This window comes from Trachurus trachurus, assembly GCF_905171665.1.
Source record: "Trachurus trachurus genome assembly, chromosome: 4".
In the NCBI taxonomy this organism is placed as follows: domain Eukaryota; kingdom Metazoa; phylum Chordata; class Actinopteri; order Carangiformes; family Carangidae; genus Trachurus; species Trachurus trachurus.
The window spans coordinates 18,372,481-18,400,448 of NC_139898.1; the positions used below are offsets into that span (position 1 = coordinate 18,372,481).

Here is a 27,968-nt window from a genome sequence, read left to right on the forward strand (position 1 = left end):
ATAAGAACAGTTTGCATTTTTATTTTCCGTAAAACATCATTAAAAAACCCACACATAACTGATTTAGGAAGACAAACACAAATTGTAAAAACTGCATTTATGTCACAGGAAGCTTGTGAATGAATCATATCACGTACTGTAAAGCTACTTTCACTTTTGTCGGGAAACAATCACATTACATTGTTGTAACACAGCTTTCGGATTCGTCGAATTGAGATGTGGACCATTTATTCATGTACACACTTATTTACAAACATTTATTAGCCCTTTAGATTAGAAAGATCATTGCACATTCATTTTACTGGCACAGAACAGTCATTTACCCTTTCACACCATCACCTCTGTGGAGAAATGTGTTTGCTGTTGGTGTGAGAGGGTGAACCTGGGTCAGTTCTGTGATGTAAATACAAGGACATTACCTTTGTAACATTTATTAAGTTAGACCACATCAACTATGTTTCCCTCCATCTTAAATCTCCACCTATACACAGGGGTTGGTGTGTTTAAAAGGGGCAAGAATAACACATTACTCAAGACTTTTTACAGCACACACAAAAAAACAAACACAAAAATATTTTTTTTAAAGGATGGTATTATTTGTTTGAGCCCTTTAGCTGCATAACACCAATATTTTTACACAACTACCTACCAATATAACAAGTCTGTTTCAGGTATTAAATGGTAGTCCACCACTTAGAGGAGATTTACTACACTTATTAGTTTTGCATTTATTTGGCAAAGTGGTTATGCAACTCTGAGCATTGGCTGTTTTGTAAACAAGGACCAAATGGTATTAAAGCCAGAAGAATACATGCAACAATTGTATATTCAACAAAACCTTTGATAATAAAGCATAAGCATGTGTTTTGAAGCTGTAAAGTGCAGTCAAGAATTTAGAATTGGAGTTATGCTTCAGTATCCTCTCACATTAAAACACTGCTATGCTATACTATTACTTTAATGTACAATGCATAATACTCTAAGGAGTATTTCAAAAAGAGGCAGAACAAATACTGATCAGCTTCAGGGTAAATTCAAGGGAAGCTCATTGATTTGGAGCTATGTGTATTCTCAAATGTCATCAGTAGCCTTTCTTTGTCTCCACTGATGGTGCAGGGCGATCGACACCTTCTCTCTCACTAAGTGTATGTCTGCGCTAATTGTGCATTTCCTCCGATAAGTCTCTCACTAATGGATATTGAGTGTTGACAATTCTCTGATCCTGGGCTCTGAGCACAGCAAGAAAACTCAAAAGTGGGTCAGTGTCTGCAGTCACTCTCTTGGACGCAGCACTTGTGAAACCTGTGTGTTCGGCCTCAGCTAGACTGTAAACACACAGCGCCAACTCCCTTTGATGTGACTTTTTTTTTTCTTCTTCTTTCCTCTCCATATCTAACTCCAAACTACAGAAAAATGAGTTTGAAAGGAACTGTGGCAGTGTGTTGTGTTGTGTCCTTCGCCCACGTGGCTCCGGAAAGAAGGAGTCTACCGGGTGTTAAACATAACCCCTCCGATATCCTCTACGAGTCAGAGGTGGAAAGTAAATGGCAGCAGATTAGCCTTCACCTGGTGTTGTGTTGCAGGAAGATAAGGTGACACAGGGTGAACTCTCGCCTCTGCTGGAAAGCTCGAGGTGCGGGGAACATGAGTGAGCAGTGGAAAGGAAGTGAGAAAAAAAAAAAGGTACAAGACTCTTGTTTACAGGTGGCAATTAACACATCTGCTGAATATTAATCATGTGCAGATATTTCAAGACTCCCCTTAACCCAAGAACTAAAGTTTATTCAAGTCGATTAAAACATAAGCAGATGAAAAGAAAAAAATGGCATTGACTGTATGATGCATTAAGCTGCAATCTCCTGACAAAACCCACACATTCATTTGAATGAGGACAACACTGACAGTGGCAGAGATGTTGAACTTTAGCCGAAATCATCGCCCAGTAAGGCGCGACGTTACCCATTCATAGATATGTGAGAGCATGTTCCTGGTACATTCCTTAGTCATGATGTGATCTTTGTGATATTAAAAAAATATGAAACGATAATTGCCTAGATAGTTTTCGTAGGCGGTGAAATTCTCCCTGTAAACTCTTCAAAACTGGCATCTGCTAAGCTTTGGATATGTTACTGCAACTGAACTTGGCTGTGTTTCATCATCTCTGTACCTGAAGAAATGCTACTGCAGCTGCTAGCTGTACCGCAGAGCTGTTTTCTTATTCTAAAATGACACCATAGTGCAGGAGGAGGGCTGGTCAGTTGCCCCCTGACCAGCAGGGGACTGAGTCTGTGACCATGGCTCCAGGTTCACAACTGCTTTGAAAACCACAATCCTCCCAATGAGAGATAACTCCCTTTGAACAATACTGTCGACGTGAAAGACTCCTTCTCAGTTCCAGTACGAGTGCAGCACACGATGCGTCAGTCATCTGGTATAGGGGAGTTACAGTTCCCGTGGTAGATGTAAACAGGTCCATCGCAGCGATAATAAAGCTGAAACACGTCCCCGTATCCGTGGTCCCTCCACCAGGTGCACAGCTGTCTGTTCCAGCCACAGGCCAAAGAAGAAAACAGTTCAGGATGCTCCATGCCGATCATGGTGAAGAAGTCCTGGTCCCCCAGGTGGCCCCTGAAGCGGTACTGGTCGGCCAGTTTGGCCACATTGCTAGGCTTGAGCAGCTGGTTGTAGAGCGCCGAGGCCCTCATGGCTCCCAGGTCCAGTAACATCACGCCGCTGTTGAAGCCCGGGAGGCCGTCAGGAGGAGGTTCACCCACTTTGGACTGAGGGTTCTCCTTACGATACTGCCAGAAGGTGTGTCTGCAGAGGGGAAGCAAACAGGTGTGTTAGCTGAAGCTTTGTCAACGTGACTGCGAGTTCCTTCATAGGCTCGGTCAATCAGCAAAACGTGGACGTGGTTTACATGATGACTGTGTATTATGAAAGTATTTTACATTGCACTGCAGCCTGCAGAAGGAAAGTCATTTTGACCAAATGCAAATCTTCTTGACAGCGATGACCAGACAGCTGGAGACAAAAATGGAGAAGTCATCATTATCCGTTAACCGTGCTCTTTTGGAGTATTAAGTGTTCCATAGCAGAGGCAATGTTTGGCAAAGAGTTGAGAAGCAGGAGTCAGTGTTACCAAGCCCTCACTAAGCTTAAAGAATTTCACTGTGCAACTTTCTAATGCCTGCAGGATTACTGTTGTCTAGGCCCATTAATGACACCCTAACCTGTGCAAAAAAGGCTCTTTGTAGTTTAGAGTGATTAAATACAACATATTCCTGCATTCCTGAGGCTGTGCACAGTCAAGAAACTGTGCACGGGCAGTGAAATATCTCACCCGTGAGGTTTGGGTTGCCGTGCATTTAGAAGAGTGAGGGGCATCTATGTTTCAGTCATTTGCTGAACAAACAGCACCGTGGCCAAAAACAGGAAGAGAGTTGGTCCAGGACTGTCAAAGGCTTGTGCCAACTCAGCACCCTGTTCTGCCAATATACCAACTCTGGAGTAGCTAAATGACACACAGAGCTTCATTCAACACACATTTGTATGCACAGGTTTGATATATGTACACACAAGTGAAACCGTTTGCTGGTTTTCTTCATATGATCCCATTTCCTAGGGTTTTTATAGACAAATAAAGTTTTAGTCTAGTCTAATACACAGTATAGTATAGTTCTTGTTTTATAATCATATGCATGGGGTAAATGGTATCTGTTTTTGAAAAAAAAAATAGAGGTTGTATTATTGTCCTGACATAATTTCTAAAATGTGCAAAATATAGAAGATTATTGCAGTCCTAGTGTTCACCATTCATCACATGCTTCTTTCACCTTTCTCCAAACAATTGGACTGGTGATGCTGTGGCATTAACTGAAATATATTCAAGGCAGCTCTAAAACAGTGAGTGACAGTAGAGGAGCTACACTTGAGAGGAAGCCAGAGAGGGAAGGGAGATTTGGGAAATGTCCTGTTCCTTTGACCAAAGCTGGGATGGTGGTGCTACATGGGGAAAAACCAATACCCTCGCTTGTAAGCACTGATTTGTTGGTCGTCTGTTTAACCACTGGTGTTTACGTATGTACAGCATGTGTTATTTGTCTAATCCCTCAGAAAGAACAGATGCAAATGGAAAAAATAAGTAGCAGGAAATAGAAAGTAAACGTCAGATGGAGACTTGAATATTGTTTTGTGTTGCTATGGTTTTTTATACTTCTATCAAGTCTTTGGGGACCACTGGTTTCTAAAGTTGTGCCTGTACCACTTCTATTTTTTGGAAGGCTGAAGTACTCACTTCAGCAAAGTACAAAGCGCTCTTTTCTATATTTTGACTAACAGCTTCATTCCTTCCGAACACGAGGATAAATAAGAATCGACCCTCTCGCATGCATGTGCACACGCACACAGTCCACAGAACTGGTTATAATGATAACTGATGATTATTAGTGCTGCTGGCCAACTGCACTCACTAAATCACAAGAGGATAGGAGGCAGACTGATGACGAAGACGGGAAAAGAAAGACATTTTAAATCTATAATTAGTGGAGTTGCTCTCCCGGTGCAGACAAACACGTGAGAAACTTATGTAGGATAATTATGCTTGTTATAGTAGAGGCTACCTCTCCCTCTTGATCTCTCTCTCTCTCTTTGCAGGTTGGTCAAATCCAGTGGGAGCGGTGGATTCTCAAAGTGAGACACACTTTGATTTTATTACTGACCTATATTCAGCAGCTGTAGCTTGTCCACTCAGCTTTATACAGTCTGTCGGTTGAGTAGCTGGGGACTTGTGGCCCCTGTGGAGCGTTTATCATCTTCAAGTCGTATAGCTGGTGTACGTGCCCGCAGACACATCCAGGGAGAACGCGGTCAGCCAGGGAACATTTACACTGACTTTTCCATTCTGCTGTTATGACATGATGAAGGCACTGACTCATTCAAACCGCATTTACTTCAGTGTCATGGTGGCCGTGATATATGACTGACACCACGCTGGTAATGAGGCATCACGGATAAGGTGGTGTTAGCAGTGATGGGGGACAAAATTCACAGTCCTCAATAAGTACAAAAATATATTCCTATGTTTATCTGAAGCATCACAGCAGCGTGTTAGCCATGATATGATAACAAAGAGGGAAATGTATTACAGAATATACTTTACTATATACTAACTTGTGTAATTCAGACTACTATAGAAGTAATTTATCACACAAAAGAAGTAGTGATATGTCCTCTGGATCAAGCTGATTATATTATGTATTCAGTAAATTTTAAACTTAAAAATAGATGTAACTTCAAGCTTTGTTTTAAAAATTATTCACAATCAACCTTCCCATGCAGTTTTATTTCATATTAATAAGACAGGGAGTCAAACAGACTTGGACTTTTGCGTGATTACAAAGGTCAATGTAGCATAACATACACACAAAAATGTTTCTGCTCAGGTTCTAACATAAATAATATCAGGAACAAAGACATGTGTTGACAATATTAGCCTCACTACATCCCATTGGCATATGGTATTGCATAGCTCATGCTCATTTTGAGGGACAAAGAGTTAAGCCAACATTACATACCAACCTGCCTGGACATATAGGACACGGTGGTTGACTTAAGTATGTGCAGCACAGCATCACATACTTTCTCTTGCTCAAGTTCTCAATAAAACTGATCACTTTGGCCCTGCTTGGATCGACTGGGCTTGACTCTACTTGTTTTTTTTTTTAATTTTCCATTAGGGATAGCACCTTGTACCTGATACTTCTTTTTGGGTATTGCCTCGGACGAGGTTCCAAGCAAGCTGAGCTGATACCGAAATGTGATGTCAACCGACTGCTGGACACTGACCAGACAGTGTCGTCACTGGAAGAGTCATGACTGCCATTTTTATCTCGCTGCCCACCTGCGGCCTTCTCTGGTTCACTGCAGTTTCGGGCAGCCGTGCTATGACGACCCCGCCCAAGTTGAGGAGGTACCATGAAGTACTCAATTGTGATGGAAAATGACCAAAACCAAGTAAGAGTTGAGTACAGCCTAGTAGCGCTATAACTGTGTAATGGAAAAGAACCATATGACTCAAATTCACATTCAAACTACTAGGCTCAGTCAAACGACCACTAGATCACTGCTCCTACAAGTGCCTCTCCTCCTGCTCTGCACATTAACAGCACCATGGTCTCCTGCCTCCAATTTTTCACTGCCAGCCTTTCAAGTAAAGTGTCTGTTTCTCGCTCAAGAAAAAAAGAAAAGCATTAGACAAGGCGACAAGGACATTCTGTGCTGCGATCACATCCAAATGTGTCCTCCACTGTGTTCAGGACAAGAAACAGCTTGCTCCCTGAAAGCTGCATAAACACTCTGGTTCTGGGTTACACGAGTGAAATGTCTGGTCCTTTTCATCGCATAGTAGATTTAAAAAACTCAATTTGCAGAATCATAAAAAGCATGAATTGAGAAACGCATTGCATACAAGATAAATCTAGCTTTATTCAAGCATATAACACCAACTATCCATTGCATTAGGGATTTATGATTGCAGTTTTCTTGCAAGAACATTACATTTATTCGATGAAAAAGCTCATAAAGATCAGCACATGGACAAAGATGTCACAGTGAGACTGCTACATAACGCACATCTGGCTGAGAGCTTATCCACATATATTTTACATTCTCCATTTGTTTCCACCTTAGAGCTGAAACGGGGACTATGTGGGAAGCATCACACAGTGGAGACTCGATACGCAAAGCATAAATAGAGTGACTTGTTTCTGGCGAACGTCGAACACTGTCTGTGGCTCTGACTGTGACACTTATGTAAGTGGGTCTTGTCTCCTGGGTTTTTAAAACATTACAAATGCAGCTGCAGAGAAAAGACACGGGGCTTTTTTTTTTTTTTTCCAATAATGAACTTTTCAGTGGCAGGATGTGCTCTGAATGTGGCTGGTGGGAGGATGTGTTCTCCTGCATAATGCTGTGTCCATTAGCACCAAAACAGAGTGGGAGTTGAGAGCCCTCTCCACTCTGCACAGGAAAACACTCCAGTGGAGAGGATGCACACAATGACACGATAATACCAAGTTTAAAAAAAAAATTGATTATATCCAACTCCATTGGCTACTGGCCAACTCACTGGGCTATCCTGGTAGTGAATTTGAATCTAAAATATTTACTCTTGCGGGATTATCATCAAAAATGACTTGATAAACTTAACGCACTGACAGTGAGGACACATCATCTTCATTATTGCCACTTGCCACAACAACCATTGCGTAAATCTTTTCAGGCTCCAAGTGGTCCTCTCACCTTCGACAGTAAAACTTTTCAGACATGCTCAGGGCTTTCCAAATTAACCTCTCCCCATTTAATGGAAGTGTCAGGACTGACCTTGAACAGAAATACTTTTCATACATTGTGACAAGATAACAAAACTCACGAGAAAGATTAAATTTATTTTTCACCTTGTGGGATGTGAATCTTAAGGAAAAGAACTGATAAACGCTTGTTGAACAGAAGATGAGACTGAGACTGTTTTCTTCAACAAACTCCATGATGACTTTCCTTTTACAAAAAGGGAAGTCATCATAAATATAACACAATATGACGCACAACTTTCTCTCTCATGCCCTTGCACTTTGCTTTATGAGCGCACACACACACACACACACACAAACTTGTTTCACTGTCCTTGTGACAGACTGCAATCTCTAGCCCCTTATCTTAACCATCACCTTTAAAGCTGTACAGAAAAGAAAATTGAATTTGAGTCCACTGTGGGTCTTAACATTAGTGTAATAATAACTCATCTATCAGATGATGTAGCCCAAACTTTGTGCAAAATTCTATTTTCGAGTAAATCCGGAGTGGGGTATTTTTTTTCGCATTGGATAATGCAGGCACACAAATTAAACGTGAGCCTGCTCACGATTCATCAGCCACTGATATTGGATCCGTCATCCGTCAATCAAACGTCTGAGACACACACACACACACTGAATATCCCGCCCACTCGATAACGACCAATCAAATTCGTTTTCCTTACTCGGGTAAACTTGTGCGGCAGCTCGTGGAAACTCGGCGCGACAAACAGGACAAACGGCCATTTCTGTACACCTTTAATTCTAAAATGAAGCGTTACAAGCACAGAGATGTTTCACTGGGAGGCAGAAGGTCTCTGCTCATGCAGGATGGGGGCCTCCATTTCTTTTTAGTTAGAAAACATAGTACCTTTTTGCAGTCAACCTTTGTTTTTGGTTTACTTTTACCTCTTCTTCATCTTGTCTTACCTCATCTATTCCAGCAAAGATTGTTTTATTTAAAACAAAAATCCTTCTTAAGCTGTGTACATCAGTTTATAACTCAAACCAAACAAATTTCACCAAATTTTAGTTTTTAAGCAAATATGGCTTTCATTTTTTTTTCTGTCATGCAGCCAATGAGATCATTTTCACTTTTTAACAAGTCTTTAGAAAGGGAATGTGACAGAACCTGTCCCTTTAAAAGGGTTACTGTGCCAAGAAAGCTGCAAAGATGGCATCATCTGCCAACTTCTGCCTGCGTCAGCCTTAACTCCGTCTATCCTGGAGTGACGTCATTAAATCAGCTGAGCAGCTCCACAACCAGTCTCTCATTGCATGACAACTAATTCATCCATGCAAACGCTGCCTCGCTGGGGAGCTGTGAATTAGATCAGCACCAACTAAACCACTTCAGTGCCAACTGAAAGGAGTCAGCCCCTAGCCAGCTCTGAAAGTAGGCTGGACTTCTGCTGTCTGTGATAAGAGTTGATGTTTTGGATAGGGGCCTTTCTTTTCCATCAATAGAAGGTGGTCCAGCGAGTGCAAATTTAAATTTAAAGCAGAACATCCACTGCACCCCGCTGATTTGTTTTGGGATTCATCACAGCTGCAATGATCAATTTTCCTTCTTTCCTCAGTGAATTTCCAGCAGGCTGTGGTAAATAAAGGAAAATCCTGATTATAATTAGTTTTCTCTTGATACTATTAGTCTGTGGAGTCTTATCTTCTGTAACATGAAACATCAATGTCCAATAAAACATAATGTAAGTCCCACATTTATCCTGTCAACTTAGTTTCTTTGGTTGTCCTCATTTTTTACTTTTCAACGGCCATAATGAATTTCCAATATTTTTTTTCCCCTTGATGGATGACTCAGTAGCTGGTGGGCTTGAGCGATAAAGATGTTGGTCTTTCAACATGTTTTTACTAATCAGGAATTCCCTTTCTTCCCTTGAAATACAACACCCACTTCTTTCGAACCAGTCAACAGGTCAAATGTGCCAACAACTTTCACCCCTGTCAATACTTGTTTCATTCATTCACTGACAGCTTGTATTTGTATCCAAAAGTTTGCACCTGACAAGTCACGACTGCTGAGATGGAAAAACCCTACCCAAAAGTCAAGCTGCAGACCTCCGCTGACTGGATAGATAGCAATATCCTTCAGAGGCCCAGTGACGTAAATCCAAACTGCTGTCAACACTTTTTGATTTCCTTCAAAAGGAAGAAGCAAAAAAAAAAAAAAAAAAAATCAATTGCTGGTGCTGGAATGTGCCGTTCCACAGAATATGGCATCCAAAGACAAAGACATTCCCACACACATGCCGGTCCACAAAGTCAGGCCGGCAGCTGTGACAGGTTGCAAGAACTGGGCTTTGTTTATATCTGTTTGATTTCAGCGGCGAGGCTGTTCATGCTAAGAGTCACGACCTCCTGCTGGTGCTGCCGCTTGTTTTGAATAAGAGTGTCTGGGCACACAGGAACGACATTAGCAGGGGATTCCCAGGGTCAGTAAACCATTGGGTCAGTGCAGAGATACGGATCTGTTTGGAGATGTTGGTGCCAACTGACGTCGGCCAGGAAAACTAGGGCTTCGCTTCCAAAACTGCTTTCCAGAAACATGACATTACCGACATTTACAGTTCCACCTCACGTACACACACGGCCGCTCACACAAACACATACTCATTCATCAACATCGTTACACCACCGCAACCACGTCAGCAAAAGCATGATGAGGCAGATACCATATTACCCAAACCTTTTACGACTTAAACTTGTGAATGTCATTCCACATTCATAACACCTTCTCACCAGTAAACAGAAACATCATCAGTCATTAGATATGAATGCTTGTATAGATCAAGTGATAACACAGTGAGTGTTACCAGAAAATGCACTTGGTTGTAAACGAAAAGCCTTCAAACAATGATCTATCAATAAATTCTGTTCGCACATATTGAATAGAAAAAGCACTTACACCAAGGCCTCCTTCAGTGTTAAAGGGACAACGAGGAGTTAGTATTTGTTTATAAAAAAGTCGCACCTTAATGTGGATGAATCTACGTTACCCACACTTGTTAATGGGCCCATTTTCGATAAATATATCGTTTTGTCTCTATAGTTATTTTGTTATTATTATTTAGTGGCGGAAATGCTGGGCGAGCCGGTCATGGGAATAACGCCGCCGAATCGCCGTTTATGGTCAGAACTACGACGGTATCTGATCATCTTCGAACCTCCAACTTTCATTCTGCGCGCGCAGGCTCATGGTAAATGTAGTGTGAAAGCACTTCGCTTTCCAAAACTCCTTGTTGTCCCTTTAAACCTATACTGTATATACAAGAACCTCACTTTTAAGTGTTTTGGTTAAGGGTTATCATCTGCCAAATAAGTAAATGTAAATTGATACTATTGATACTATTATTGCTGAGTTATCAAACAAAAATGCAAAACATCCGTTGGAATTTCCTGCTTTTCTTTGTCATAACATTATAGTAATTGACTATCTCAAGGTTTCTGATTGGTAGTCATAGGCTGATATCACCGGTGGTTCTGGGAAATTGTGATGAGCATTTTCACTACTTTGGAAACTACTGATGAGTAAAGCTACCTATGAGTAAAACATTTACAAAACTATCAGGCATGCTACTTAAATCTCTATTTACCTCCTCACTAAAAGTCTGTCTAATTCATTGTCTAATTCATACAGTCTCTAAAAGCCCAGAGGAAACCACCTGGCTGTTTGTTTATCCCAGTAAGCAGCTGCTACTTGAAACCTCCCACCTGACCTTGTCGCACGTAGCCTTACTACCACACACACAAATGTGTGCGCGTGCACACACACATACAGAGTGATGTCCTGTTTTGATGCTTCGCCTGAGTGGAAAACAGTGAAGTAGTCTAAACGGACCAGGCGTGTTTGTTTTACTATCTTGGAGAGGGACGGAAAAATCAGCTGAGGAACAAAGAGCTTGAAAGTCAGAGTCCCTTGTTTATGTGTGTAGACACACACACACACACACACACACACTGTTTTCTTTCCAGTTTAGTGCATGTATGTGGTTTGTGAGTATCTTTTTATCAAAATCGGATCAACAATACATTTGAGTACAGAAAAGGGCTGATGGGAAATCTTAAGTGGGAGGATAATACGGAAATTTTATGTGTACTGATTCCCAAAACGTCTTACTCAACAACTTCCCCGACTGATATACAAAGACCTACTGTGATAATGGAAGCAAAGGTTCATCTCAGTGGTACAAATCATTTTTCCTGTTTAACAGGCAGTAATATCCCACATGACTCTGTTTAGTGTTTTTAGGCAAGCAGCTTTACAAGAACATTGCCTTGATGAAATTTCTTATCCCCACACAAGAAAGTTGTGATTTAGAGGTCGCAGGACGTTACTATTCAAAGATTAAGCAAACAAGTATCTGCGTATTTGATCATTCTCAGTAAATGTTGAACTGACTCTTCCACACGTATCCTTCCACTCTGCACATTGCAAAGTTATGAGTTGTGTTTACAAGGACAAAAACAATGGTCTGAGAAGGTGGCCTTGCTAAAAGGACTGAGGATGAAAGGAGGAAGGAGTTAATGTGGGGTCGATAAGTTCACTCAAGTTTCAAATGAACCTTACAAGAAAGGCTATACGTGTTTCTATCAGCGTGTTGCCAGAGTTTGTCAGTTCATAGGATGAGCAGATTGTTTATTTACTCCAGACAGGTCTGACAAAGAGACAGGAGGCGCATCTCTATTCACGGGATGAGAACAAAACATTTCCTGACGAGAGGCGTCTCTGCTTAGATCCTGCCAAATCCTCAATTATTTATCTTCCATGAAGGACTTAAAATAGCTTATTCACGAAAGCAGCACATCTTAGTGTCATCTTACTTCATGTTACTTTGTGGCTGCCATGGTGGATCACTGTCAGGTAAAAAGATGTTTCTGAACGGTTTGTGAATAAAAGCTGCATGGATTTTGAGCCATGTTAATATTTATCTGATAATTAATGGAGGGACAATAGATGACATCAGAGTTTCATGTTTCTAAATGGCACATGACAAACACTTCAGTGCGCCCTGTCCATGTTCAAAGGGCTTTAGCTCCAGTTTCTGTTGCATATTCAGTACATTCTGCATGGAAATGATGCAAAAGCTGAGGCTTGATTATAAACAGATTGAATATGGAGTTATTGCTCAAACTGAGTGGGATTTCTGCATAAATAAATGTTTTGATTTTTCTTCTTTTCTTGTAAACTAACTGCCAAACACATGTAACAGAGAGAGGCTGAAAATAGCGTGCTCTCAAAAAATCAAAAGCTCCTAGCGGGACTTTAAATCTCCAGACGGAAATGCCTCTAAAAGGAACACCTAGCAACATGTCTGAAGTGCATTTCCAATTTATTTTCAATTTGGGCATTAAAGTGTGAAACGAAACACCGGAAACAAACCTTAAAATACTGCTAAAAGCATTTAAGCAGAACCATCTTATGGCATTGCACACTGTGCACATTGTCTACCTGTAGACTGGCTGCATCTCTCTGGTGATGCCTATTACTGCTCCTGGAGGAAATCGGTCAAATTCTTGGAAGAGGTCCCTGATGTTGGTCCGGTATTTCAGATCCAGGTCAAGCTGCACAATGCGCGTGAGGCCTGAAAGAAGAGTGCAGTGTTAACATCATCAAATATGAAACACACTGATGTGACATCATCAAACCCGTCACTGTGACTGTCACCACCCACTTCACTGTGACCTCTTTACTCATCCAGTCACACTCACTCTGACCCAGTCCACCAGCCCAAGATGCACTTTCCCCATAATTTCAAACGTACGTACACTACTCAAAGACAACAGTTAGCAAAGGAGATGAATGATAATAATAATTTGAAAACCAAACCTCATTTGTAAACCGAATGTTACGAATGAGTTCTGCATTTCTACAAAATGATTCCAGGAACCGTACATCTGTATGAACTGTGCATGTAGAGTTTCTCTGCCTAGTCACTTCGCAAGAGTCCTTCCAGGAAAACTGAGTTAGAGGAAATAAGAGCACTCCGACAGACTCGTGGCGGGCTTAACGCAATTACATGGTTGCTCTGCAGCAGTGCGTTTGACTTTTTCGTCTGCATGAACGCAGAATGAAATGCATGAAAATGTCCACAAATTGTGTGGAGCAATATTAAAGAAAAAAGAACACAGTATAAAAACCACAAAGTGCAGGTTGCGTATGACAGCTTGTGGAGTGAAGGCACAGAAAATGATTAACTCTGTATCTTGTTTGTGGATGAAATCATAACAGTAACCAGGATATTCAGGCCCTCATCTGTTTATTGTTTCAGCTTCCTATGTTTTGCTGGTTGGCATGGTGATGAAAGGATGGGAAATACTCAGGAATGGTGCACCGTGGGCACACCGTAATAGCTGAACTGATGAAAACGCTTGCCATGTCAGCATGAGAGGTACTGTCACAGACGATGGCCTCCAGTTTGAGGGCAGTAAACATTTATTGGCGACGCTAAAGGTTGGTTTGATAACATGTTGCAGCTGGTGCCAATGGATTTCCAAAATGAAGTGTCTTAAAAATTACGAGCTGCAGGGTTTGCCTGTGTAAGCTCATGGCCCTTCAAGTTCTCAGTTCATCATGGCCTTGTTGAGATCCAGCATCCTTCAGAGAGATTAAAGTCACATGAATCTAAAATTGTATCAAATAAAATCTAAATTATAGCAGCACAAAATGTTAGACCAAAGAAAATCTACTTTTATTTTTGTTCTGTTATCCATCCATAATATCATGAAAGTTAACCCTAGAAAGAAGCACAGAATATTTTATTTCTCTATATAGAATTACCTAATGATGATCATGAAACGGCAGCGTACCAGCCGCTACTTTCATTTAGACTGGCTAATGTTAATGTACCATGTTGAAGCTGATTAACTAACTTGTTCTCAAAAGTGTTGTTTAAGAAAAGTACGCACTGGTGTCGTGTCTCAATAATTAGATTAAACCTTTAACCAGGTAAAAACTGGATCCTGAGGTTCAACATTTCTGGAGGTTGCAACTGTAAAAGTTGGTATTTTGGAGCATAATCAGCTTGATGTTCAGGAGTCACAAAATATCCAAAGAAGTATGTCATTATTGCATACAGCCCCATTACACAGTTACTGTGTACTCAACTAACAGCCAAGCATCTGTCTGTTCCTTAGGTCATTCTAGTAAAAAAAAAAAAAAAGAAGCAAGATCTAGTTTAGTACCTGACTCAGCACGGTCAGATATTACAGTCTAACAGACTTTTTTTTCTTTTTGGAAAAACAAATTAAAACCTTGGCCTCAACACAGCTGAAAAGCACAACAATAAAGGGCGGGAGATAATGGCGGGACTACAAGTATGTGCGAAAGGATCGTGTCGAAACAAATGACGGAAAAAGACGACTCAGCAATATGGCAGCGACCTGTTTTCTGTGCTCTGCAAACAAGGAAGCTGCCATCACAATGCCTTCATGTACTGTGGCAACAGAGAGGGCCACAGAAGAGTAATCTCCGAGTGGTCAGCGCTGTTTGTTTGCACTAACGGGGCTTAACTAGTGGCAGCGTAACAGGAAGAGGGTCTGAAGTTGTTTTAACACTGATGTGGTGGTGGGTTTGACGTTAGAACAGTGACTCTGCATAAAATCATGTGAAGGTGAGAGTTAGGATTAGACGGTGTGGTGTTTTTAATCACAAATTTTTTTTTGTTTTGTTTCATTTCGAGTCAGCCCCTTACTGTAAGAGATCCATTTAAATGCAGAGCAAGGTTTTGTTTCCTTACAACAGCTGTAGTACAACTATGTGATTTTGTGAGTCTCATTATGTGCTCACTGCAGTGTTAAAGCCATCAACATTTTAGATAGATGCCAATGTCTTTGATAAGTTTCCCAATTACAGCACATGAAAGGTTTTGTGTTTAGTTTTTGATGTTTTTATTGCTCATTGTCAAATATCTGCATTTTTCATGCACTGTCCCTCAGCTCATGTTTGTTTTGGGCTAAAACAGACATTGACACTGGTTAACATGCAGTGTAGCCTAAATAATAAAATTGGCAAATGATAAAATGGACATTATCAAAACAATTTCTGGATAAACAGGGAGGGAAATGATTATTTTGAAAACAGCAATAGTTGTCAGTCGGGTAATGCATTAATATTTACGCTCAACAGCTTGAATGAAGGTCCTTTTCTTATTTGAATCCTTGCTTCCCTGACGTGCATTTGTTCCTCCTCCATCATTTCTTGTCAGCATGAGGATAGAGAAATCAACACAACTTTTGTGAAACAGAACTTCCTTTTCAGACAAATGCCAAATGTTGATAAGTGGTGCACAGCTCTGTACTGTATATGGGTCATAAATTTAAGAGCTTCAAACGAAATTGCTTGAGTTTTTCAACAGATGAACACCATATTAGTCACAGTATACATTTTGCAAATTATTTATAGCTGCTATGTATGAGGCTGTTGTTTGTTGTTGATGTTTTTTAACTCAATGACACTTAAAGGACAATTCCAGACAAATTTAACCTGGGGCTATAATTTCCTAATATTTTAGGTCTAAAAGAATGAATCTGAATATTTTCTTTTTAATTGCTCCTGTTTTGCAGTAGTTCTCTGGGTCCCCACATCACCACAACAGTGTATAATGGGAGTGAATGGATCTTAGGCTGTTTAGGCTATTTACAAAACGTCAGATGGCAATTCAAACATACACCGAGGGGTTTGTTTACTTCAAGAAAGAGGACATGTTTGTAAACGGAGCTGTAATACGAAGTCTCGCATGAGAGTCAAGGTGACGGCTAACTATATTTACAGGTCGTCTGAAGCGCTCCCGTTTGTTTTATCAACAAAGGAATATCAACTCGGATGCACAACGTTTTTGTAGCAGTAACAGTAAGTCTGGATATTGTTTATTCTACATGTAAACATACTGAGTGCATCAACTTGACTCTCGCGTGAGACTTTGTATTACAGCTCTGTTTACAAACATGTCGGTTTTCTTGAAGTATAAATATAATTCATATATGAAGCTAAAGCTAATTTTCAATGATTTGGAAATTAAACTGGGATTTACCTTTAACCTTCGCCTTAACTGTCACATCCTAGATGATAAAGGACATGAGGAGATCAAATATGGGGAACTAAATTAAATAGGACAAATCAACCCGGACGTAGGAGCCTGCTAGGGCAAACAAGCAGCCGAATGAATTGTATATGGGTAATTAAGTCCTTTTTTCCGTGTATACAACAACAGCTATTGAATCAATGAATAAATAGAAATGACGGAGGTTAAAATCAGGTGTGTGGGTGTTGTAAATATATTGCCCGACTAACGTCATTAGGATGGCATAGATCTCGCCCGAGGCCACAGTCAGATGGGACGTTTGTAATTGACTAAACCTCAAGTGAAACAACAGATACGTTGTTATCTAACGTCACAGAAAGTGGGTCAACCTCATTAAGCCCTTATATCAGCCTTGATGTGATCACTTACAGCCTCTTTGTAAGGGTCAGTGTTTTCTGCTTTTACCGACACTCACTGGAAAACACACGGGATCTTTTTTTAGAAGGTGATCACCTAAAATGTATTTTCACAATCATTAGTTTCCCCTTAGAAAAACATCTATAGCTACTCTGGGACAAACAGTTGAGAATGCTTCCACAAATAGAAAGTGATGAGAACACAAAAAACACAACTAAACTTAATTTTTTGAGCTTTCATGAGTAAATAAAAATACAAAAGGATTTAAAAAACCCTTCAAACACATTTTCACAAAAAAAGATTTTAAATTACCGAGATTTTCAGCTTATTTCGCAAAAACAAAGCAATCGTTTTTTTCAAGTAACAAGACTCGTTTTCATCACTTTGCTAGTTTTGCTGGACTACAATACAAGTTTGGACTTGCATAACAATGACCTAACCTACAACTCTGTAGTTCTGTATGTGAAGGCCTCCTGTGTAGATGACTGAAGCTGCTGCTGCGCCAACATGCTGCTTTCACTACACAGCCTGTCAGGACACTGTGCAAGGGACATTGACTTTTTGAGCCTGCACAGGATTTGCAAAAATTAATCAGCAACACCAGCATGATCGGTTCACTTTGAGGATGAGAATATCTCAGAGATCTGTCGCTGTCTGAGGTAGACTAGCCTTCATGGTAATATTGTAGGTTTTTGAATATAATACACAGAATTTAACTCCACACAAAGTGCAGTAAACAAAAAAATCAATATATGGTGTGACGGTGATTTGCCTTCACGCTATGCTTTTGCGCAATAGATTTGAATCTACATGTCTACAGTTTCTGCACAGTGCTGTATAAAACACCCAAGTATGTGTGCGAAAGTCATTTCTCTAGATCAAAATCCACATCAGACCTGTGTGGACCTGAGCTGTGTTACTGAGCAGCCGTCAGTACATTTAGATTCAGCTCCGGTTCGATCCGCTCCACCATTCCAGTCACGTTAAACCCTGGCCTGTTGTTTTATATCAATACATCCGGGAGTTATTAGCTTTATGCTGTTAGCTCCAGAGAAACAGGATGGGAGGTATAATCACAGCAGCAATGTTTACTTAAGTTGAAAGTTGCAACGCATCATAGATTGAAACGGCTAAAATGATTATAATTCTAACGTTATCACTAAAGCATGAAAAGATGTTTTCTCTGTTCGGTCTTGAAATTTCTCCCGCCTCTGATGGGAGCTGGCTGGGTGTTACTGTCCAGAGGAAAATTACGTTTTTGAACCTTAACCCTACTGAAATAAATCTACATATTTGTCGTAAACTTTGCCTGACAGCAAACAGATCAGCTTCCCTACCTTCAAGGTAACACCTTTCTCATTTTAGTGAAGCAATTCACACAATAGCATTAGTAGCGTCATTTCTACCTTAGGTGGAAAATACAAGTCAAGGTTGATGAAGAGACTCGTGTCCCAGCATGCCGAGACCTCTAGAGAGGATCTAAAACATACAGCTCCTCTCCCCTAACTAAGACTAAGGTGTTTCTTAGGAACGTTAATTAGAACAAGTTTCCAACAGTCTTTTTCTTTCTACATGAACGCTTTCATTATTAGTCAGTAGGTTATGAAATCCTGCCAAACATTTTACAAATTGATCTTGTCAAAGTCCACTTATTTGGCTTTCAACCACATTTCGTGGTCTCCATCAGATGCCACATGTCCATTTGCTGATGAAGACCACATGACATGGATAAAAGAACTAATTTTCCTTCTAATTTTCATTGATACACTGGCACCTATTGTCTTGCGATTCTATTAACGCGCAAAAACATTTTCTTTTTTTTACTGCAAATTCTTATTTTTCATGATTACTTATTTATTTATTTCCTTGCTCTTTGGCTCTAACAGTTTCATCTCAACTTTATGCAACCTATAAAGGTAAATGGTTGATTATTACCTGTAAAAGTGTCATTTTACCATTAGACATTGTGATGCTACATAGCAGAAATATTTGTGTTGTGATACATTTGTTATTATGAGAAAAATCTTGTGGCAGTAGCATGTACAAAAGCACCGCATGTTGATCAACTCACCTTTATGTAGAAATACTGAGTACTGACAAATTGACCTGTCCTTGTATTTTGAGCAACATAAAAGTGTAACTCTTTTAACACTGAATCCAAAGTCCTGACTCTTTCTGTACGTCTCCATTAAACCACATTAAACCCGCTGACATCGCCACACCGCTCACACCACAAGTCAGAAACGAGCATGGGTTCAGATTTGTGTGTCGCGTCTCTCTCCACTCTCTGTTAAAGACAAGCACATTATGCCCTTCCTACATGAAAGCATGCTTTAAATAGAAATGCGTGACCACTTGGTTATACAGAGCAGACGTGTGGCACATGTGATTGATCAATAAGCACTTTGGGGGAGCAACGTGAGACACACAGACAGCAGACACACAACTCCTGTTCAGCCGTTACACAAAACACTCAGTGCCGCTTCGACAATATGTCAAATCCTTTTAGCCTTAACACATTTATCTTTCTCTTCACAATTTTCTCCTTCTACTGCCTAAATTATCTTCTACATATTTTGATGTTTTGTAGAAAACCTTAAGAAAAACCTGGATTTGACCACAGGGGTTGTCAAATCCAGGTTGCATGGACACAATATATTTTTTTGGTGGAAAACTGGTGGAAATTGAAAAAAAAAAATAAGTTGTGGGTCGGCAAATGTATCTGATTTTGCATTGTATGTTGCTGTTTGGGCGGAGTTACACTTTAAAACTTCAGTGGGATGCTGCCCTGCTGTCTGCAAGACAGACGCCTCAGGTTTCATGTGTGTGCCTGACTGTGCAGTCTTATTGATTCAAACCGGAAGGCCTAATGGTTTGGTTCATCTGTGGATTGATGCCACATGCTGCACACCCACTGACACCCACTGACGCCCACTGACGCGAACCAACGTGAACAACAGAGGAGACGGCTGCCATCGGTCAGCGCCAGCACAGGGGGCACTAATGTGGGCAGCGGTGACAGAACACATCCGCCCTTCCCAACTCCCCAGGGTCTCTGCAGTGTGCCACGTGTCTCTTAGATACCTGCCCATAATGCCGCTCCCCACTGTGCCATAGCGGAGCCGGAACAGAGAAGAGAGCCACTGAGTGAATTTAAGAGACTGTCTGCCAGAGAATCAAAGCAAAATACAGTGTTTTAAGCCACAAAAGGCAGTATAATTATGGTGATTTTTTTAATTAGACATGATGCTTTTAGACTTTTGTTTTCAAGTAGATTCAGGGGACGATTCTGAAATTGGAGTGAAAATCCAATGAAAGTCCATTTTTTATAAATGACAAATTTTGCCTCTTGTGAAGTTGTGTGTGCAGTGTAGAGAAACTTAAAATTACAGACTGCACAATCAAAAACAATTGCTGTAGATCACGGTAGCAATAATACTAAATATCAAAACATGGGATCAACAACAACTGCAATCTTTGTTTGTTTGTTTGCTTTGTTTACATCTAAATATTCATCTCTAGGACTATGACTATGACACTTCTCAAAACTTGTGCTGCAACATTTTCCTTTTGACTCTTCATAGATGATACAATACAATATTCCAGCCAGCCGGAGCTATTCTAAGGATTTTATTATTATTCTACAGTGAGTAACTGCAACAAAGACTTGCTTTTCTTACTTTCAGGCATGATGTGATGCATGGCCACAGACAGGAAGAAGATGGCATCGCTGTAATAAGCACCAGAGCCTGCACTGAAGTGCTTCTGCATGGCCTCCACAATGGGGAAGAGCTTCTGGGTGAGAGCCACCACGTCATGAAACAGCACCTGTGTGGAAAATTAACACAATGAAATCACGTCAGTACAATAACCTGCGGAGGAACAATATTTTTTAATTAGACTGTGAGTCTGTGATTTTGGTCGGGTTTAAATCTGTTGCCTTGTGTCCAAGTTTCTTGGCTCAATGCTGCTTGAGCGAAATTAAAATCCCCAAAGCATCTGTGAGGCAGCGGTTTCTGCAGGACAGTACGTAGATATATCAACAGATTACTAAAAGAGGATTTAAAAAAATACAGTAAGCACTGATTATCATTAAAGCTTTCAAATTGGAGAAAAATTAAATATGACTCAGATCCGGTGAAAACTATGTTTCCTGAGGACAAGGTTTTTCACTGAGTTGTGAGCTTAGCCTGACATCAGTAAATGTTGGAGGCTTCATATAAAACCTGGACAATATGGCGACTGTATGTAACCAAACCCATGCGCCACGATGCACAAACATACTTTACTGATTAAGATAAGCCCATGTAAATCAGTGATGATGGTAATGTCATTTAATGGCACATAAATTCACTGCCATGGTTAGGAGAAGTGATATTTGTAATGGCCTCATATATAATACTCACCATCTGGGCCTGCAATGAACCCATTCAAATATTTTGTGATATAACCCATTCAAAATATCCAAGTTGCTTTGGTTTGCTTATATTCAACCCTGACTTTGTGTTTCACCTTTTTATGTCAGAAGTATTACACATCCTTGACCAGAACGACAACAACTGTTGAACACCAGGGGGCGTCTCTGGGTTTCATGTTTCTATATTTAGAATTTTAAAAAAGAAATTAAACCTAAAGGCTAAGGCCCCCTGTTGTATGTCGTTAAAATAAAGAAAGGACATTAAACAAAATAACTATGGACAGAAGTTAGATGAGGATGGCAAATCCTCAACTAGAAAAATAATTTCCTGAAGATAAAGCATGTGAATGCTAAAGACTAAACACAGTTGCTGAAGCAATGTTGAAAAGGCTGAATCTATAGCTGAAAAGTATAACTTTAAAGATGATAGATGAATAGTTTTAAAAAGGGATGAAAGCAGAAGGAATGTTAAAAAAGGCGCAAGAAAAGGTTCAAAACCCTGCATGTTTAAGTGTAACAGTTGAAGAGTTGGAAAAGTTCAGGTCTGCTCAAATAAAACTACATAAAGTAGCGGTACATGAACTGGTTGAAAAATTATTGAAGATTAGTCGAAAAGTTGAAGGATTGAAGGCTATTCAACTATATTGAAAACTGACAGTTTAACAACAATAGTAAATGACGTGGGGTGTGTGACCTAAACAGACCTGCTTCACTACCTTCCAAGTTTCACTCTGTCATAGGTCATAAAACCACACACCAACAACAGGACAGTATAGTACTCTTCACAGGAGTGTGGTGCTTATACGTTTCTTATAGAATATTACTTTCCACTTAGAGTGTATGAAAACACATTGTTTTTCAATGGGCCCGCCACACCCTACCTCTCTGATTCATCACAGATCAGATTTTGGGACACAGTGACGAATGCCAAGAAGCTGAACATAATTTTCATTCAGTGATAAAGTAAATACTGTTGTGTTATGTTTTATATCATTCTGATACTGCTGGTATTTGGTCTATGTGGCCAAATATTATCATAAGCTCGCAAACAAAACCAGCTGCACAAAACTGACTTGAGAGACTGGACATGTTTGGCAGTCGTTGGCACGTTGCTGTGCTTTTTGAAGCGATGCCAGTACTGAGCAAAATTTCCTTTTTTGACTTTTGTGGCAGGGCTCGCTTGACATAATCTCTATTGAATGAGAGTACAAGAGGCAGAAATAGAGAACTTTAGACCTGTATTACGTTTATAGACATTTCTCTCCCTCTGAGTAACATTAAGCAAATCAGTGAAAATAATGCACATATCTTTTGATCTTAACAAAGATGATAGAAGAAGATAAAAGTTCACAGAGTGGAGCTAAGACATCTGCTTGTCCTCTTAGCAGGACAACATTTACAGAGCATCTCCCTAAAGAGGTGAAGATATTAACCCTTTACTCCCTTGCCTTTAACATACACTGCTGTTCCTCTTGGGGGACACTTAGGCTAGGTAACTCTACTCAGTCTTCACACACACTTTAACAAAGTGCACATTGTTGAAAAGTGAAGTGTTTTAATCATATACAGTACAACTTAACTGCACCAGCAGTTTACACAGAATTGGTTCCGACTTGCAGTTGTGGCTCCAAAGTGTTTTCCACATAAAAAGGTCTAATATCAGTCTTATATTCCAGTTTAATGCCAAAATATTACAAATATTAAGATGTCTATTTTATGTGCTTCTAACTTTCAATTCTGTATTTCTTAGACTCATTTTTGGGGGGTATAACATTTTTTTTTTTAAAAGCTACCTTTCAAAGGAGATTAGAGCTATGACTATTATTTTTGGGCTTGTGCACATCAACATCCGGTCGAGGCAGATGGCAGCCCACCCTGAGTCTGGTTCTGCTTGAGGTTTCTGCCTGTTAAAAAGGAAGTTTTTTCTCGCCACTGTAGCCATGTGTTCTTGCTCTTGGTGGGATATGTTGGGTCTCAGTAAATACTATTACAAAGAAAAGGTCTAAACTAAAGGACAGAGAGATGTAGAGGGGATCCTTTGTGCCTATCTGGCTTTTTGATTCTTCTGCAAATGGTAGATGAGCTGCTAAACAAATGAATTTCCCTTTGAGGATAAAAAAAAAAGAAGTAATTTTTGTAAAGCTCTTTTTGTAAACTGCCTTGTGACAACTTGTGTTGCGAGTTGGTGCTATTACAAACATAAATGGAGTGGTCTGGTGACAGGTTGAATGGGAACTATTCTCCATCCACATACAATATCTCAAGGCCTCAGAGAGTCTTCATAAACTGGGAATCGTATCACAGCACTCATTAGTCATTAGCACAAGAGCACACACTGTTAAGTTGCATGAAAGATGGTCAGCAGAGCAGTAATGAGCACAGCCTCTAGGCAGCGTGACTCTGCCGACTGTTTGTTGTGAAGGGTCACTGCATTTACAGCTGCTGTGAAGTTCGTGCATAACCCCTTTGCTCCTTTAACCTAAATAAGTAAGAGGAATGCCGCTCTAGATGAGAAGACAAGGGTGTCAACAAGCTTATACACACGGCCTGTGTCGGCCTCTGGGGAGTGTATTTCATGATCCATCTTCATCATCATCATCTGATCTCAAACCATTTTTAAAAGTGACTGAAACGACTGAAACATTTGGTTTCCAGTTGGAAGGTACAAAGCAGACGCAGTTTGAATATTTGGAGCATGTTGCTAAGGTTTAAAAAAGCACAAACTCATGTAAGAGTTATGAGAACTTGTTTGACTGATAAAGCATTTCTATTTTTGGCCTATTTTATCATGGATTGGCATCAGATCATACGCCAACACATAATAAGATATTGCAGTGCGTCAGGACAGATGGTAAAATATGTTCCTTTTAACTAGGTAAGACACTTAGGGCCTTTGTTTAAGCGTGACCAGTAGGGAGGAGAGAGAGGAAGGGAAAGGCCAGTGCCAGTCCCAAAGCTGTCTATTGATAGTTTGACCACCGAGTTAAAAAAAGAAAAGAAAAATCCAATAACGATAAATTAATGTTAAAAATAATTTCATTAAACATAAATACATAACACAGACACACTTATGTGTTAATTTTTTCTAAATATTATGATCAAGACACGCACAGTGGCACATTTTATAGTCGACGACAAATCAATCCATCCCTGCTCTCTGGCGGCCAATATGTACAAGTTACACTGTTTATAATGACTTGTAAAAGCTTTTGCATTCCTATACTGCAATTTCTTCTTGCTTATTAGATGCCAATATATCTCTAGTGAGATACTGTTGTCCAGTACACCATTATTAGATTATTATTAGAGAACTCTCATTAACCAATCCAGTACTTCTCACAAATGTATGCCACATTTCTACGGTAACAGTTTCTAAATTATACGTCTGATATGTTTCTGGCTAAAGCAGATATAACCAAAAATGTGTTTCTCACTGCCAACATGTTTAGGTATTTGTGTCACTCTTACACAATTTGTATTTTCTTTTATTCTATCAAATACCACCATCTTGCTATTGCTAATACTGCCAATATTTTGTGCTATCCATTGTCCTACACATGGGTTTTGTATTTTGGCTTATGTCCATAGTTTTATACAGACTGATTATTACTTTTGGCTGAGTGATGCATTAAAGGGAGGGGTAGGGGTGGGGAGATAATCTCACCATGCGGGTTTGAACAGTATTTTTGAGAAAGAGACCTTATCTGGTAACACAACAACCTGTAACACAACATACAACAGACTTTGTACTGCTGCAGAATGCCCCACAGCACCTTGCCATCCCATGTAAGACACATCTAAACAGTCCACAGCAGGCCTGGGATCAGTCTGAGCTAATGGAGAGATGTAACATCCACACCAGATGTTGTGGATGATTAGACATTCCTGAGAGAAAAGGCCTGGCTGCTGGTGAGGAGGATTAAGGAAGGGATAAGCTATTTTTCAACAAGTCTGTGATCTTGTGCTCTGTGAAGAATATAAAAGAGGAGACACAAGGCAGGCATGTAATAGGAAGAGCAACAGAAATCTTCTGTTTGGCTGAGGGAGCACAGGCAGGAAGAGATGTGTTTGGCAGGCCAACACTGCCCCCGTGTGTTTCATTTTTAAACCACATCTACAGCCAACATGTCTCTCTGAGGAGCACTTTGTCATTTGGATTGAGGGGTCAGGGTGCAAGTAAGTGCTGGCCAAGCTGTTCAAAAATTAAAATAATATCAAATTAAATCACTACAAACATTTCACAAATGAATCGCATGACACAAAAAAAAAAAAAAAAAAAAAAAAAAAAAGGGAAATGTGAAATTATTTTTAACACTTCACTCAAAATGTAATGTATTTTAATTTAATACTTTATGCAGTATTCTGGAAAAACTAGGGAATGTTTGCCAGTTTTGCCTTAAAATATGACTCAAACAAATGGTTAACAGACTGAAAAATATCTGCAGCTCGGACTAATTTAACTAATTGTTTCAGCTCTTTTTCATCAGATTCCAAGGTGTTTAACGCTGAAGCAATAACCACTAAAGAAATCGGCAAGAACTGTGACAAACACCGGCTCTGCCACTGGTACATCAGACACAGTTGTGAAGACATATTATGCACCAAGCAGTTCAAATAGTGTGAAAAATGTGTTCATACAAAGTTAATATCCTTTCATCTGGCTTTAAATTGAAACTCAAAACCAGGGGATCATTTTTTGAACAGCCTACCTCATATTTAAACGTTGCATCGAGGAGGAATTCCTGCAGCATCCTCTCTCCCAGTTCTCGGCTGGCCGGGTCGCTCACAAAATGAAGCACCAACACTTCTCCTTCCAGAAAGTGTCCGTGCTTCACCATAGACAACATGGCCACCCTGAACTTGTCCTGCAGGCTCCGGCTCTTGTCCACCTTGGTGAACATCATGAGCGCGTGGTAGTGTTGGTTGGCAGCTTCACTGTCCTCTTTCCTTGACCTGAGGCCTTCGCTCTCTCCTCCGCCTACATCTTGGCCTTCCCCTCCGTGCTCCTCAGATCCGGCTGTGTGCGAGAGCCTGGTGTCCAGAGTTAGATCTGCATCGTTCCTGTTGGTGTTGTGGCTGGCCTGGGTCTGCTTGATCCTCTTGGTGGTGCTGGAGAAGTTCTGCTTCTCAGAGCCAAAATAGTAAAAAGCTACAACAGCAAGTGCAGCGGCGAGGAGAAGCACAAACTGATAGGACCTAAATGTACTGATCCTACCCATGATTCTGGCTACCAGTCTTAGGATGCCCATATCTTCCTGTTGCCGTCATGAGAATGGAGGTGAAAGTGAGAAAACATTCAACATTTTGTGTCCGTTCAGTTCATGGTTGTACAGCATAAGTTGCCAACCTCCTCCTGTAAGAGAAAGAAGAGAGAAAATAAATATATATATTGACAGATATTTTGATGACTGATTAATTAATTTGGTAATTTCCCATGCAACAAGCTTCAAGGATGAGTTGATTGTCTGCTTTTCTTTGTCATGTAAGTTGTAGACTGAATATTTTCAGTTGTAACGGGGCCTTTTTTTGACAAAATGATAAGCAGATTACTTGGTAAGGACAATCACTTTAATTTTCATTGATTCAAAAATGAAACTTTAAAGCACCTTTTAATGCTCCTATTTCAAATGAGTTTTTTTTCCCATATCTACAGATGGATCTCATGTAACATATATACATTTGATTTGAATATTGAAATATAACTACTGAATGAAATAAAACAGATTTACATGATTTCATTAGTGCCATGGTAGACTAATGAGTTTTTCAATGGTTGAGTGATACAGCTGTTTAGTATTTATAATTAATGAAACACAACATTGCTCAACTTAAATGAGTATTCATTCATTCATTCACATTTGGATAGCCTATATTCACTTTTATATTTGCATGTTCTCTGTTTGCTGACGTCTGCACACTGTATCCTACTTACTTTAAATGGGGCTTTTCCTGTCTGTTTTTTTTGCATATGTGGAGATTTATTCATTTTGTACTGTATTAATGTTTTCTTGGTCAGCCTTATGTAAGTTTTATGTAAAACTTCTACCATCTAAAAAGAAGTGTATTTTATTCATTGTAAATATTATGTTTCTCAATAGACTGTTTAGAATATTTTGTTTTTACTGCTTAACTACTTTTAATAAATAAATAAATAGTGTTTTGTCTGTTTTGCTCTGTATGGTAGCTCTTGCACACCGCGCCAACCTTGCACCATACACTTACCCCATCATCACCGTGCACAGAAAATATAATGCATCTGTAAATGGATAAAGTGGTTGGTTGGTTGGTCCACTTGCCTGTCTCATGTTGTGGATCTGTGCAGTCCCATCCTGACAGTTTGCCCGGGGATTAGACCGCTCCGTGTTAATGGATCCGTGTAAGAAGCATTATCACCCCAGCTAACGTCAGACTGACACTTAACGACACTGTTATCGTTCACGCAAAGCCGTACAAGTAATAATAATAATAAAAAAAAGATGCAGATATAAACGATGCAGCAGCAGCAACCTGTTGACACCGACTGGCTTCGCGGATGCTAAGTTAGCAAGCGACGACTTTGCGCCCAGATGTGGGTTGTTGAGTTGCCCTTCAAACGCTACGTTTGCACGCCACTAAGCGCTGTTTGGTGCGTTCAGGATCAAAGGCGCAGATGTGCAAACCTTCGTCGATCTGAAACCACCGCGGTGTTTGCACAGCTGGGGCATTCAGTGGGGTAAAAGAAGCAGTGATGTTTGCGGCAGGCTG

General features: G+C 40.1%; 1 protein-coding gene across 1 annotated transcript; it reads right to left on the bottom strand.

Annotated features, from left to right (window-relative positions):
• Positions 1 to 143: 143 nt before the first annotated feature.
• Positions 144 to 27,959, bottom strand: xxylt1 (xyloside xylosyltransferase 1). Its single transcript, XM_083970221.1, has 5 exons — positions 27,521 to 27,959; positions 25,934 to 26,577; positions 20,488 to 20,635; positions 12,820 to 12,952; positions 144 to 2,817 (listed from the first exon to the last, which is right to left on the bottom strand). Exons 2-5 carry the CDS (start codon positions 26,471 to 26,473, stop codon positions 2,421 to 2,423), a joined length of 1,218 nt encoding a protein of 405 aa, XP_083826347.1. The 5' UTR covers positions 26,474 to 26,577; positions 27,521 to 27,959; the 3' UTR covers positions 144 to 2,420.
• Between the last annotated feature and the right edge of the window lie 9 nt (positions 27,960 to 27,968).

Bases quoted from the DNA above. Each gene is read 5' to 3' on its own strand.
- xxylt1 (XM_083970221.1), bottom strand. From the start codon at position 26,473: ATGGGCATCCTAAGACTGGTAGCCAGAATCATGGGTAGGATCAGTACA. The intron at 12,953-20,487 runs GTAAGAAAAGCA...CTCTTCTTTCAG, and splicing joins GCATCACATCATGCCTGAAA to GCCTCACGCGCATTGTGCAG. The intron at 2,818-12,819 runs GTAGACAATGTG...TCCCCTCTGCAG, and splicing joins GAGATGCAGCCAGTCTACAG to ACACACCTTCTGGCAGTATC.